Source organism: Eptatretus burgeri, chromosome 3, assembly GCF_056783735.1.
Source record: "Eptatretus burgeri isolate ZD-2024b chromosome 3, Ebu_testis_v1, whole genome shotgun sequence".
Taxonomy (NCBI): domain Eukaryota; kingdom Metazoa; phylum Chordata; class Myxini; order Myxiniformes; family Myxinidae; genus Eptatretus; species Eptatretus burgeri.
In genome coordinates, this window is record NC_140963.1 from 129,314,927 (window position 1) to 129,329,382 (window position 14,456).

The 14,456-nt window shown below is 41.9% G+C and overlaps 1 protein-coding gene across 3 annotated transcripts in view; it reads right to left on the minus strand.

Annotated features, from left to right (window-relative positions):
* LOC147030958 (uncharacterized) overlaps positions 1-14,456 on the minus strand; it is a 61,318-nt gene that overhangs the window by 22,334 nt on the left and 24,528 nt on the right. For all 3 annotated transcript variants that reach the window (XR_015056587.1, XM_085875557.1, XM_085875558.1), the window contains exons 7-15: positions 14,094-14,215; positions 13,509-13,813; positions 13,347-13,403; positions 9,192-9,244; positions 5,928-6,101; positions 4,586-4,659; positions 4,015-4,056; positions 3,546-3,910; positions 3,377-3,436 (exon numbers count right to left, since the gene is read on the minus strand). Coding sequence is in view for 2 of the 3 variants with exons in the window: in XM_085875557.1 (XP_085731683.1) it covers positions 3,377-3,436; positions 3,546-3,910; positions 4,015-4,056; positions 4,586-4,659; positions 5,928-6,101; positions 9,192-9,244; positions 13,347-13,403; positions 13,509-13,813; positions 14,094-14,215 (1,252 nt within the window). In the remaining variant the exon portion in view is untranslated. The remainder of the gene's footprint in view (positions 1-3,376; positions 3,437-3,545; positions 3,911-4,014; positions 4,057-4,585; positions 4,660-5,927; positions 6,102-9,191; positions 9,245-13,346; positions 13,404-13,508; positions 13,814-14,093; positions 14,216-14,456) is intronic.

Below are 14,456 nucleotides of genomic sequence, written 5' to 3' on the forward strand. Positions count from 1 at the left end.
AACCTTTCCAGGGAGGCCATTCCAGGCATTAACGACTCTCTGTTCTTAAATTAACTCTCTTATTCTCTACTCTCAGGCTGTGGCCCCTGGTCCTATCACGGTCTACGTTGTTAAATAATTCATCTGCACTTATTTTATTGATAACTTTCATTATCTTAAACATCTCAATCATATCTCCTCCTTTCGAGTGTATAAAGCCCTGTCTCCTTCAGCCGCTCCTCATAGCTGAGTCCAGCTCGGCCCGGAATCAATCGAGTAGCCCTGCGCTGAACCCTCTCTATGGCATGTGTCCTTCCTGAGTTGTAGTGACCAAAACTGCACAAAATACTCGAGACATGGCCCTCACTAAATTCCTGAACAACGTTAACACCACCTCTTTTGATTTATAAATGATCCTCCTCCGAATACAACCAAAAATCCTGTTTGCTTTACCTATAGCTGCCTGATAGTGTGCTGCCTGCTTACCTCCCATATCTATAACCACCCCGAGACCCTTCTCCTGTGTGACACGCTCAAAAATGACCCCTCTCATCCTATAATCTCTATTTTCATTGTTCCTTCCCAACCCCAACACCTTACACTTGCTCAGGTTAAATTCCATCTGCCAATCTTTTGCCCAATCTATGCAAGGATTAATACTTTCCTATATCTGATCACCATCCCCTCTGCTATCCACCTTACCTCCAAGCTTTGTGTCATCTGCAAACATGGAAAGCTTACTCTTAACTCCATTATCCAAATCATTGATGCAAATCGTAATGGTCCGAGTACTGATTGCTGAGGTACACCACAACTTACATCCTCCCACTCACAGCCAATCTTTGCTTCCCACCACAAAGCCAGTTTGCAATCCAATTCGCAACCTGACCAGCCACTCCATATATATATATATATATATATATATATATATATATATATATATATATATATATATATATATATATATATATATATATATATATATATATATATATATATATATATATATATATATATATATATATATATATATACATACACGCCATTCTGTCTGTCTCCGTCCCTTACATGGCCACATCCTCTGAGTTACAAACGCCAAACTCGGGGTACAAATGCAACTTTGTGTTGGGGGTAACATCGGCTATGTGTCCACGGCCTCCTGTGGGGATGTGGGGGACAGGGGAGCATGAATAATTATTTATCTGTGTAAATGAGTGTCGTGTAGCGCCACCTGGTGGTGGTGGCAGAGGGTATTACAATATCCAAATTTCCTTTGCCGACAATGTTACTAATTCACGTTTCTCTTGCCACACAATCACAATCCAATGGAAATGTTTCGTAATTTTCAAGGAAAAACGAAAAACATGGTCAGTCTGTCCACGAAGCCATGGACAACATGTCTATTAATTGTGCACTGTTTGAACGTCAATTGCATCCTGACTTCACACACTGATGTTGATTAATTACATATTGTTGGAATGTATTTTTCAAACCTTTAGATTGCTGAGACCCTTTCGACTGTTGTATACCATTTCAGACCCCCAAGACCCTTAAGACCCTAAAATTTGCAGAGGACCCATAAGACCCTGAGGAGACAAAAGACCCAAAGGAACAAAAAGATTCAGAGGACCTAAAAGTCCTCGAGTACCCAAAGGACCAAAAAGACCCTGAGGACCCAAAAGGCCTGCAAGACCCAAAGGATTCAAAAGGACACACAATACAAGGACCCCAAGACCGATAAGACCCAGAGGACCCAATGGACCCGGAGGACCCAAAAGACCCAGAGGATCCAGAAGACCCAAATAATGAATAGACGATGAAGACCGAAAAGATCCCAAAGACTCAAAAGACCCAGATGACACAAAATACCGCAAAGACCTATAAGACCGAGAAGACGCAATGGACACTGATGACCAAAAGACTCAAAACACACAAAATATGTCGAGGACCCAAAAGACTCATAAGACCATGATTACCCAAAAGACCCAAAGCACCCCAAGAACCCTGAGGTCTCAAAAGACCCAAAAGACCCTTCAAGACCCCAAAGACATATTTTACGTTTAAGACCGTTTTAACACCCTAACACCTTTAGATCCCTCCACCCGTTAGATCTTTTATACCCTTTTAACCTCAGAACCTATAGAACGTTGCACCACTTAAGCCCTTTCAGACCCCCTCAGACCATAGCAGCATTCAGACCCCTTGCACCCTTCAGAGAGATGAGACCCTTGACCATTTAGAGCTTAAGACCACTTGCACATTTATGTTTTTATGTTTCTATGTTTCTATGTTTCTCTCTCTCTCTCTCTCTCTCTCGTTCTCTCTCTCTCTCTCTCGTTCTCTCTCGTTCTCTCTCTCTCTCGTTCTCTCTCTCTCTCTCGTTCGTTCTCTCTATATCTATCTCTCTCTCTCTCTCTCTCTCTCTCTCTCTCTCTCTCTCTCTCTCTCTCTCTCTCTCTCTCTCTCTCTCTCTCTCTCTCTCTCTCTCTCTCTCTCTCTCTCTCTCTCTCTCTCTCTCTCTCTCTCTCTCTCTCATATCGTTTAAAGTATAAACTCCAATGTAGGTACTCAGGATGCAAAAATAACTTTGTGTGGGGGTTCACATCGGCTTTGTGGCCGTGGCTTCACTCAGGCAGGGGTGGATGTAAATCTGTGCCTTGTATCGCCACCTAGTGGTGGTAGCAGAGGATATTACGATTTCCTTTTTTACTTGGACAATGCTGAGGTTGGAGCACTCTTCAAACAGGTAAATTTGTTTTCCTTCCCTTCTCCACCCCCCCCCCCCACCGCCTCACCCCCTCAAAAAATACTGGAGGGGCCTTTCAAAGCCTGTCATTGTGTGTGACATTTCCAGTGGGAAGGGACATCAGGACGAACAGGGGGAAAAGGTGGAGGGGGGGGTGGAGCGGGACGTGAGGACAGGGACATGGGGGTGTAGAGTAGGGATTGAAGCACTCTTTGCACAGATAAATTTGTCTTCCCTCCCTTCTCCTTCTTACAAAACATTTTTGGCAAACAGGACGACTAATTGGTGCATCAGCAAAGCAACGGATAGACTCTGCTAGTTTTCTTTTTCAAAAAAAGTTTGAACCATTTGATACTATACATTGCAATGATGTTAAAATCTGAGTGACAAAATGTTTAAATTCATCAATTTTAAGAATAGCTTCACACCAAAGCACCCAACACAGCTTTACAGTGAAGTGAAAGTGATTTTGTCTCATGCCATATATAAGTAGCAAGATTGGCTGACAAAGGTGATGTGAGCTGACTTTGAAGACGATGGAAGATGGCATGAGATACAACAACATTATCTTCAATTCCTTTAAAGGAATACCCTTTCTACTGTTAGCGCAATTCTTTTAACGACATCCCGAAAAGATGTTCTCTTACTTACTTGACATGTGAAAGGTCGTCACCAGGCTTCTTCTTGTTTTTTGTTCTCCTGAACATGTCCCTACGTCGAAAAAGATTGAAAAATAAATTTCTTGTACATTTTCTGACGAAGATATATCCAAAAACAAATTTTAGAAAGTGTGGAAGGGGGGAAAAAGAAAATCATTCACTTGAAACGCTTCCAAAGACTTTTCTTCTTTTCCTTTGGTGTCGTCTGTGGTGGTGACTGGTTCAGAGTAATATCTTGAGAATCAGGAGAGTGGTTCAGATGAACATCAAGCAAACAAGGAGTTTGTTTTGGAGGAACGCTTTCAGAAACAGGAGAGTGGATCAGATGAACGTCAAGCAAACTAGGACAGGGTTTAAGAGGAACGTCAGGATGATGGATGTGGCGTCTCAGAACAATGTCAAGTAAACCAGGACAGTATTTCAGAGGAGGGTCTTGAGAATCGGAAGACTCGCTTGGACTAATATCTTGAGAACCAGGAGACTCGCTTCTGCCAACATCACTCATCAGGGATGAAGAAACCAGCATCTATCATAGACAAAAAAAATGTTCCATCAGGACAGTTCAGAGGTAAATCAAACCATTGGTTCAGCAGTCAAAACACAGATATCTCCACATGCACAAAAACTTACGTCTGCTGCATCGTTCCCAATTATTGCCGTCTTCGAAGTAGCCTGAAAGAGAAAACAAAAGGTCATATTGCAACATCGTGGCTGTAATGTGGGAAAACGATTAAAATATGTAATATTGGTGTATCGTGATGTACAATGATTACATCTGTTTATACAGAAGTCCACGTTGGAGCTAAATGGCAGAAATCAACAACTTTACATGGACTGAGGATAAAAATGGGGAATAGGAAGACGATCACTTGGACACACCACAAGTGAATTCAGTTGCGTAGCAGGATTTGGAAGAGGAAGAAAAATAGAATTGAAGTATAATGAGTGAATGAGTGGATGGGTTTAGGAGGGGAGAGGGATGAGAAGATGAGAAGTAGGGGGGGGGCGGAATGGAAAAAAATTACAATGATAGGAATTAAGAAGCCCCATGAACTTAGCCTCAAGATGGTTTTACTCATTATATTTGGTGAGATTTCTGACACAGCCATCATGTCACAGATTATACTTTAGTTCTTCATTGTAATTACATTTATCCATGAAATGGACTCACTTTTTCACCCCAATATAGATAATTCAATACCTTTCCTCCCGAGGCACCCTCGTTTGTATTCAAATCAGCAACCTCATTGATGTCACGATTCGCATGAAGAAAATCTGGAAAGATGAAGGGAATTCAAGGTAAAACATATTGGAGCAGAAAATTTTTCAATGGATAGAATAAAATTGTGTCCAGACGTGTGTGTGTGTGTGTGTGTGTGTGTGTGTGTGTGTGTGTGTGTGTGTGTGTGTGTGTGTGTGTGTGTGTGTGTGTGTGTGTGGGTGTGTGTGTGTGTGTGTGTGTGTGTGTGTGTGTGTGTGTGTGTGTGTGTTTTGGAAATTTCCTTCTTGACCAGCCAGCTGTTCATAGACCATGTCCCTGAGTAAGACGAATTGTACTCAGAACATGTAAGATTGGCCCGCATCTTTCAGGAACCGGTTGGCTAGGCCTGACATGATTTGAGTTGGGAAAGGAAAGAATCTGTAATTTGTTCAGGGTGTCGGCAATATCTTGCCAACTCTTCATGAAACATACAGAGGGATGTTTAATGCCTCCAAGCTCATGCTCTCAGACGGAGCACCCACCACAAGGTTCCGCGGAGTGACTGCACACTTGTGACCAAATGCCCCACCTGCGGAGCATCAATTTGATTTTATGAATCTCCACATGTAATGATTTCATGTATCATGATTCGCTGGATGGAATCACCAGGAAGGAGATTAATCGAGCTATGCTTGGTACTGCTATAAGCGAGGGGAAGCTGACGTTTCTGACATCAAATCTTCATTGGACCAAAATAAACAACGGTGGACCAAAAAACGACCCCTCAGGAGCAAGACTAGCTCTTCATTCGATAGTGTATGGTCTGGATGAGAATCAAAGCAGACTGTCCAGTTGAGAAGTAAATTTGCTCTGCCTGCACAACCCTGTCGTGCACAGATCAATTTAGGAATGGGTGATTCTGTTCAGGAAAAGGATAAAGCAATAATTGTGGGGGGGCGGGGGGGGGTAAAGCAAATGCATGTGAAACTGTGTTGATCGGCAAAAAATAAAGCAAATTGAGGTTTTATTATCGATAATTAAAGGGTTCATGTTTTTATAATCAGACAAAGCAATGCCAACATATTATAAAAACCACATTCTGCTATGTAAAGCAGTGCTGGCTGGCAAGAACAATGAAAACACTTCCAGGATAGGTTTGCATTATGAGGAGAAACTCGAAGAAAAATAATGATAATAATAATAATAATAGAAAGCTGTTACATTGGAGACAAAGATGAAATATCATGAAAACAAAATATTGTCTGGTGGACTAACATGATCATTGCACAGTCTTTCCAAAGTCCATTGATCCTCAGCCTAACAGTCTACCTTTCGGACTCACCTTTCTTCTCAGTTAGCCACGACTCCAGTTTCTGACAGGAGACATATTTTTGCACATGCTCTTCCAGGAACGAAGAGCTGCGACAAAGGAACGTGTGCACAAGCTCGACATGAGAGTGAAAGTATTCAACCATGAAAGGACGGTGATCTTCAAAGTAAGCCTCCACCATTGCATCTGAGAAACACAAACAAAAAAAAGAGAAATTTCAGAACATTAATAAACACCAGCGGAGTTGTCCCAATGGGAGTTATCCCAATATTGGTCCAAGCAAGCAACATGTTTCTGACATATACCGATATTTGGGCGGTGCAGAGGGAACTGGCGGTTGCCTCAATCGCTCCCCTCAAAAAAAAAATAACCAGGGTTCTGGAAAAACATTCCCACCTGAGTCGATTTGCAACATTCAGACAGCTGTGGACGGATTCGGATGAAACTTGGTGGACATGTTGGGTGTGTGACAAGAAACAATTGATTCAATTTTGGTGAAGATCCAAATGCGGATCCGGATCTGATAATATAAGTGATTCTTCGTCTTTGAGAGATCGGGTCGAAAAACGATACAGAGAATGTTATTTCAAAAATGTGTTGGGCCCGATATGTTCTCGTGGATCAGGTATTGCGTGGCGGAGGTATGCACTCTGCCGAGTGCCCTTCCAGTTAAAAAATGTCTCCGAAAATTTGCTTTAGCGTTTCAAAAATTACATTTTACAACAAGCAAATCAAAAATGAAATTATTTCCCAACTGGAAAATGTAAAAACATGAATTAAGCTTAACTGCAGGTTTACAAACCTGGTAATAACGTACAATGCAACGGGCACATGCATACAGCAATTGTTTTTTGTATACCTTGTCGAGGCTCGGATGAGAGCAAACACACAACACACAGCAAGGGGGGCATGAGAGAAGAGGGACAGGAGAGGGAAGGACAAAACAGTGAGGAACAGAGACATTAGGAGATCTGTGGAAGGGAGAGGGATAGGGCGGGGAACATGGGGAATATAAGATGGACATTACAGGGACTTTCAGGAAGGAAAGCAGGGAATTTGAAGGAGGTGGTTTTGTGGTGGATTAAAGGGGGTAGAAAAGATCGAGGAATTGGATGGGGGACGATAAGAGATGGTGCTGAACAGCTGTTTTGAAGGCCTGGAGGGAAGAATGGGATTGAACAGAGTGTGGGAGTTCATTCCAAAGGCGGGGAAAAAGAGGAATGAAAGAGTGAAGGTGAGCAGTGATTCGTGATTTTGTTAGTTTTACCAGAAGAGGGTTGTTGGCGGATATTGAGCACCCTGCGGAAATATGGAGGGGACATATCGCAGACAGAGCGGGGGAGGGGGGGGCGAGACCGGAGAGGAGAGGGTAGAAAACAGAAAGACCACCGACCTGCCTTCGGTGAGACAGTGAGAGGTCCAAAGCCAAAGCCTCAACGTGGGAGTTGCCAATGATGCTGAATGCCTTAGTTTTCACAGCATGAAGCCGAGAAAGGTGAGAGGCAGGAGCACCGTGCAGAGGGGGGAACAGTACTCCCTCAGGCTGCGGACGAAAGCTTTGTTTGTGATCAGGAGCTCAGGTGGGCTGAGGAAGGATTTTGCACGACGGAGGATTCCCAGTCGACGACTGGCTTTGAAAGCCAGGTTGGAAATTTGGCGTTCCCAGGAAAGATCATGGCAGATAGTGAGACCCAGAAGCTTGAATGAAAGGACTTCTTCAAGGGGATTGTTGAGAAAATAGATGGGGGGGGGGTTCTAAATGGTCCTTTCAGAGAGACAGAGTGAGAGTGTGAGATTTGTCAGGATTGAAAGACATGTTCCACGTGTTAAACCAGTTTGTGATTTTATCCAGATCTGCAGAGAGCGAAGAAGCTGCGGCTTGCCGGTCTGAAGGATAACAGATGGTACGGCAGAGGGTGGAGTCATCAGCATTGAATTAAAGAGGATTTTCCAGAGAATCAGAGATCATTGATGAAAACCAGAAAAAGAACAGGTCCCAGAATGCTGCCTTTAGGAACTCCAGCCTGGACAGGAAGAGGGGATGAGAGAACTCCATTTAGGGCCACACGTTGGCTGCGACAGGAGCGGAAGTCTGCGAGCCATGAGTGGAGATGGCCTTGCATACCACAGGAAGAGAGTTTGGTGAGCAGGGCAGGATGCCAGACCGTGTCAAAAGCACGTGATATGTCGAGGGAGATGGCTCTGATTCCATGTCTGGCATTGAGGACCTCCATCCATTGTTGGGAGAGCAGAGGCAGCATATCCAGGGTAGAGTGACCTGGTCTGAAAACAAATTGATGATCGGAAATCAAGCCATTTGAGAAGAGGAAGATGAAGAGGTATCTTGTGGACAATACCTCAATGACGATAAACCACAATCTGAGCAGTGCACACAATGTCAATAAAAATAAGTTCTGGAGTTACATTCAGAATTCCTTCCCTTTTCATGGAAATAGAAGAGCATACAATGCAGGTCACCATCGTAATAAGTCATTATATGCCAATCAAGTGGTTCACAAGCTACAACTACAAAAGGCAACGCACCAACACATCATGTGACAGGTGGGTCATATTTGAGTACAGGTTTTCGTTTACATGAAGAACGGCAGAAGGGAACTTTTGGAGGGAAAGCTTTTGACGTATCAGAGAGAGTGTAGTGACGTTGATTGTCAGAAGGTATTCCCAGTGGGGAACTGTCAGGAATGGAAGCGAGGTGTAAAGCTGTTAAAACACTGCCATGGCATTGCTGGAGGATCAAAACAAAATGACCAAAGCACGCATGAGAATGGTTGCTGTGGTGAGAGGAAAGTCGTTTGTGACATTGTCGTGAGGAACGAGCAGCCACCGCCGGCAAATTGAAATGGGAATAAAACAACAACCATTTTCAGGTCTCTCTTACAAGTGCCTGATGTTGGCTTAATGGTTAGGGTGGTGGGCTTTGGATCCTATGGTCCTGAGTGTAAATCCTGCTCAGCTGTTGAATTAATACCAGGTGGGGTTAACTCGGCCTGTCATCCTCCCGAGGTCAGCAAAATGAGTGCCAGCATGCTGGTATCCTGTGTCGGAGTGGCGACCCGTCCAGGATTGTGCCCAATAGCCAAGGAGACTGCTTAGGCAGCACCAACGCTCTGCACAGAGTATGGTCCCATTCTCCTCCTCCTCCTCCTCCTCCTCCTCCTCCTTTTCTTACATGTGCTCAAACATCCAAAAACATGCCAAATACTTGTGACGGAGATAATTCATTCATTTAAAGAAAAGATTCAGATTCAAACTCACCAGTGAGCTGCTCATCCTTCGAAGATTGTTTTGTCACGAGAGGCTCAGCACCCCTGCAAACATTAGAAAGATTTTGTAAAGCTGGAGTTGAAAAAGTCATAAACAAGAAACAATCCGTGTGTGTGTGTGTGTGTGTGTGTGTGTGTGTGTGTGTGTGTGTGTGTGTGTGTGTGTGTGTGTGTGTGTGTGTGTGTGTGTGTGTGTGTGTGTGTGTGTGTGTGTGTGTGTGTGCGCGCGCGCACACAAGGAATGCAAGAAATACAAGGAAATCCAACACATATGGAGGCCATTCAGCCCATCATGCCTGCACAAGCACCAGACAACTTCAACCACACAAGACCCAAAGAAGAAAATGCCCCCCCCAAATTAAATTAATTATATACTGTATATTATTATTATTTTTACATTTTTGTATCTTCTTTTTTATTTTTTATTTTTTGTAATTATTTGTTTTTCTTTTTCTTCTTCCCCTCAGGGGAGGGGGCATGGGCTTGGTTAAAAACACACAACATTAACCACATAACACCTCTTGACAAGACTCCCACCAACAGTACTCCATACACATGCACACAATCACCCATCAGTGCTCAAACTACTGAAAAGTCCTGTCAATATCCTCATACCCTTCTACCTCCATAACTTCCAGGTCGCTATCTGATTCTAATTTAAACTTGTCAACTATTTCTGCTGCCACGACCTTTCCAGGGAGACCATTCCATGCATGAACTACTCTCTGAGTGAAAGTCCCCTGCCTTGCTACCGTCTTAACTCTCCTCTTCTTCACTCTCAAACTATAGTCCCTGGTCCTGTCACTATCTACTCTGTTAAATAATTAATCTGCACTTATTTTATCGATAACTTTCATGACTTTAAACATCTCCATCATATCTCCTCGTAACTACCTCCTTTCTTGTATATAAAGCCCTGTCTCCTTCAGCCACTCATAGCTGAGTCTAGCGTGGCCCGGAATCAATCGAGCCATCCTGCGCTGAACCATCTCTCTGGCATTGATGTCCTTCCTGAATTGTGGTGACCAGAACTGCACACACTATTCCACATGTGGCCTCACCAAATTCCTGCACAATGTTAACACCAAGTCTTTTGATTTGTGAATGATCCCCCTCCGAATAAAACCTTAAACCCCATTTGCTTTACCTATAGCTGCCTGGCACTGTGCTACCTGATTCCCTCCCACATCAATTACCACCCCCAGATCCTTCTCCTGTGTGACGTACTCCAAAATTACCCCTTGCATCCTGTAATCTCTATTTTCATTGTTCCTCCACATCCCCAACACCTTACACTTGCTCAGGTTAAATTCCATCTGCCAATTTTTTGCCCAATCTATACAAGTATCAACACTTTCCTGAATCTGATCACCACCCCCTCTGCTATTCACCTCGCCTCCAAGCTTTGTGTCATCTGTAAATTTGGAAAGACTATTCTTAACTCCATTATCCAAATCATTGATATAAATACTAATGGTCCGAGTACTGATCCCTGAGGTACACCACAACTTACATCCTCCCAGCAAGACATTCCCCCACTCAGAGCCAATCCTTGCTTCCTCCCACGAAGCCAGTTTGCAATCCAATTACCTACCTGACCAGCCACTCCATATATATATATATATATATATATATATATATATATATATATATATATATATATATATATATATATATATATATATATATATATATATATATATATATATGATTTATGGAGTTTGAGCACTGATGGGTGATTGTGTGCATGTGTACGGAGTACTGTTGGTGGGAGTCTTGTCAAGAGGTGTTATGTGGTTAACGTTGCGTGTTTTTAACCAAGCCAATGCTCCCTCCCTCCCCTGAGGGGAAGTAGAAAAAGAAAAATAAATAAACAAATATATATACATACATATACATGTGTATATATATACATACATATACATGTGTGTGTGTGTATATATATATATATATATATATATATATATATATATATATATATATATGAATATATATATATATATATATATGAATATATATATATATATATATATATATGAATATATATATATATATATATGAATATATATATATATATATGAATATATATATATATATATATATATATATATGAATATATATATATATATATATATATATATATATATATATATATATATATATATATATATATATATATATATATATATATATATATATATATATATATATATATATATATATATATATATATATATATATATATATATATATATATATATATATATATCTCTCTCTCTCTCTCTCTCTCTCTCTCTCTCTCTCTCTCTCTCTCTCTCTCTCTCTCTCTCTCTCTCTCTCTCTCTCTCTCTCTCTCTCTCTCATCTTTTAAGTTATAAACTCCAATCTCGGTACTCAGGATGCAAACAGAACTTTGTGTGGGGGGTAACATCGGCTATGTGTCCACGGCCTCCTGTGGGGATGTGGGGGATAGTGGAAGCATGAATTATATCTGTGTAAATGAGTGTCGTGTAGCGCCACCTGGTGGTGGTGGAAGTGGGTATTACAACATCCAAATTTCCTTTGCCGACAATGTTACTAATTCACGTTTCTCTTCCCACACAATCACAATCCAATGGAAATGTTTTGTAATTTTAAAGGAAAACCGAAAAACATGGTCAGTCCGTCCACGAAGCCATGTGACATCATGTCTATTAATTACGTACTGTTTGAACGTCAATTGCACCCTGACTTCACACACGGATGTCAATTAATTACATACTGTTGGAATGTATTTTTCAAACCTTTAGATTGCTGAGACCCTTTCAACTGTTGTATCCCATTTCAGACCCCCAAGACCCTTCGGATCCAAAAATATGCCGAGGACCCATAAGACCCTGAGGACACAAAAGCCCCGGAGGACACAAAACACCCAGATAACCCAAAAGTCCCCAAGGACTCAAAAGACCCAGAAGACTCAAAAGTCCCCAGAAGAACCAGAAGACTCATATGACCTAAAAGTCCTCAAGTTCTCAAAGCACCACAAAGAACCAAATTACCCAAATGACCCAAAAGACCCAGAGGATCCAGAACACCCAAAAGACTCATAAGACCACAAGAACTCAAAAGATAGCATGCCAAGGACCCTGAAGACTCAAAAGACCCAAAAGACCCTTCAAGACCCTAAAGACATCTTTTACCTTTAAGACAGTTTTAACACTTTAGACACCTTTAGATCCCTTCACCCTTTAGATGTTTTATACCCTTTAACCCCAAGAACCTATCGACCTTTGCATCACTTCAGTCCTTTGAGACCCCTCAGACCGTAGCACCATTCAGAGAAATGAGACCCTTGACCATTTAGAGCTGAAGACCACTTGCACATTTATGTATGTTCTCTCTCGTTCTCTCTCGTTCTCTCTCGTTCTCTCTCGTTCTCTCTCGTTCTCTCTCGTTCTCTCTCGTTCTCTCTCGTTCTCTCTCGTTCTCTCTCGTTCTCTCTCTCTCTCTCTCTCTCTCTCTCTCTCTCTCTCTCTCTCTCTCTCTCTCTCTCTCTCTCTCTCTCTCTCTCTCTCTCTCTCTCTCTCTCTCTCTCATCTTTTAAGTTATAAACTCCAATCTAAGTACTCAGGATGCAAACAGAACTTTGTGTGGGGGTTCACATCGGCTTTGTGGCCGTGGATTTACTCAGGCGGGGGTGGGTGTAGAGTAGGGATTGAAGCACTCTTTGCACAGATAAATTTGTCTTCCTTCCCTTCTCCTTCTCACAAAACATTTTTGGCAAACAGGATGACTAATTGGTGCATCAGCAAAGCAACGGATAGACTCTGCTAGTTTTCTTTTTCAAAGAAAGTTTGAACCATTTGATACTATACATTGCAATGATGTTAAAATCTGAGTGACAAAATGTTTAAATTCATCAATTTTAAGAATAGCTTCACACCAAAGCACCCAACACAGCTTTACAGTGAAGTGAAAGTGATTTTGTCTCATGCCATATATAAGTAGCAAGATTGGCTGACAAAGGTGATGTGAGCTGACTTTGAAGACGATGGAAGATGGCATGAGATACAACAACATTATCTTCAATTCCTTTAAAGGAATACCCTTTCTACTGTTAGCACAATTTATTTAACAACATCCTGAAAATATATGTTGTCTTACTTACTTGACATGTGAAAGGTCGTCACCAGGCTTCTTGTTTTTTGTTCTCCTGAACATGTCCCTACGTCGAAAAAGATTGAAAAGTAAATATCTTGTACATTTTCTGAGATAGATATATCCAAAAACATTTTAGAAAGTGTAGAAGGAGGAAAATATAATTATTTACTTGAAACGCTTCCAAAGACTTTTCTTCTTTTCCTTTGGTGTCGTCTGTGGTGGTGACTGGTTCAGAGTGGTGGGAATATCTTGAGAATCAGGAGAGTGGTTCACACGAATGTCAAGCAAACTTAGACAGGGTTTAAGAGGAACGTCAGGAAAACGGATGTAGCATTTCGGACGAACGTCGAGTACACCAGGATAGCGTTTCAGTGGAATCTCTTGAGAATCAGAGGACTCGCTCAGACTAATATCCTGAGAACCAGGAGACTCGCTTCTGCCAACATCACCCATCAGGGATGAAGAAACAAGCATCTAGAGGAAGAAAAATAGAATTGAAGTATAATGAGTGAATGAGTGGATGTGGTGGTGGGAGGTGGGAGGGGAGAGGGATGAGAAGATGAGAAGTGGGGGGTTGGGGGAGGGGGGGTGGAATAGAAAAAAATTACAATGATAGGAATTAAGAAGCCCCATGAACTTAGCCTCAAGATCGTTTTACTCATTATATTTGGTGAGATTTCTGACACAGCCATCATGGCACAAATTATACTTTATTTATTCATTGTAATTACATTTATCTATTAAATGGACTCACTTTTTCACCAGAATGGAGGTGATCCAATTTCTTGCCTCCCGAGGAACCCTCCTCAAAGCCCTTGTTTATCTTCAAATCGATGTCATCACCCTCATTGAGTTCACAACTCACTTCAATAAAAACTGGAAAGATGATGGGATTTCAAGATAAAACAGATATTGTAGCAGAAAAAAATTATCATTGTACAGAATACCATTGTGTTCAGACGTGTGTGTGTGTGTGTGTGTGTGTGTGTGTGTGTGTGTGTGTGTGTGTGTGTGTGTGTGTGTGTGTGTGTGTGTGTGTGTGTGTGTGTGTGTGTGTGTGTGTGTGTGTGTGTGTGTGTGTGTGTGTGTGTGTGTGTGTGTGTGTGTGTGTGTGTGT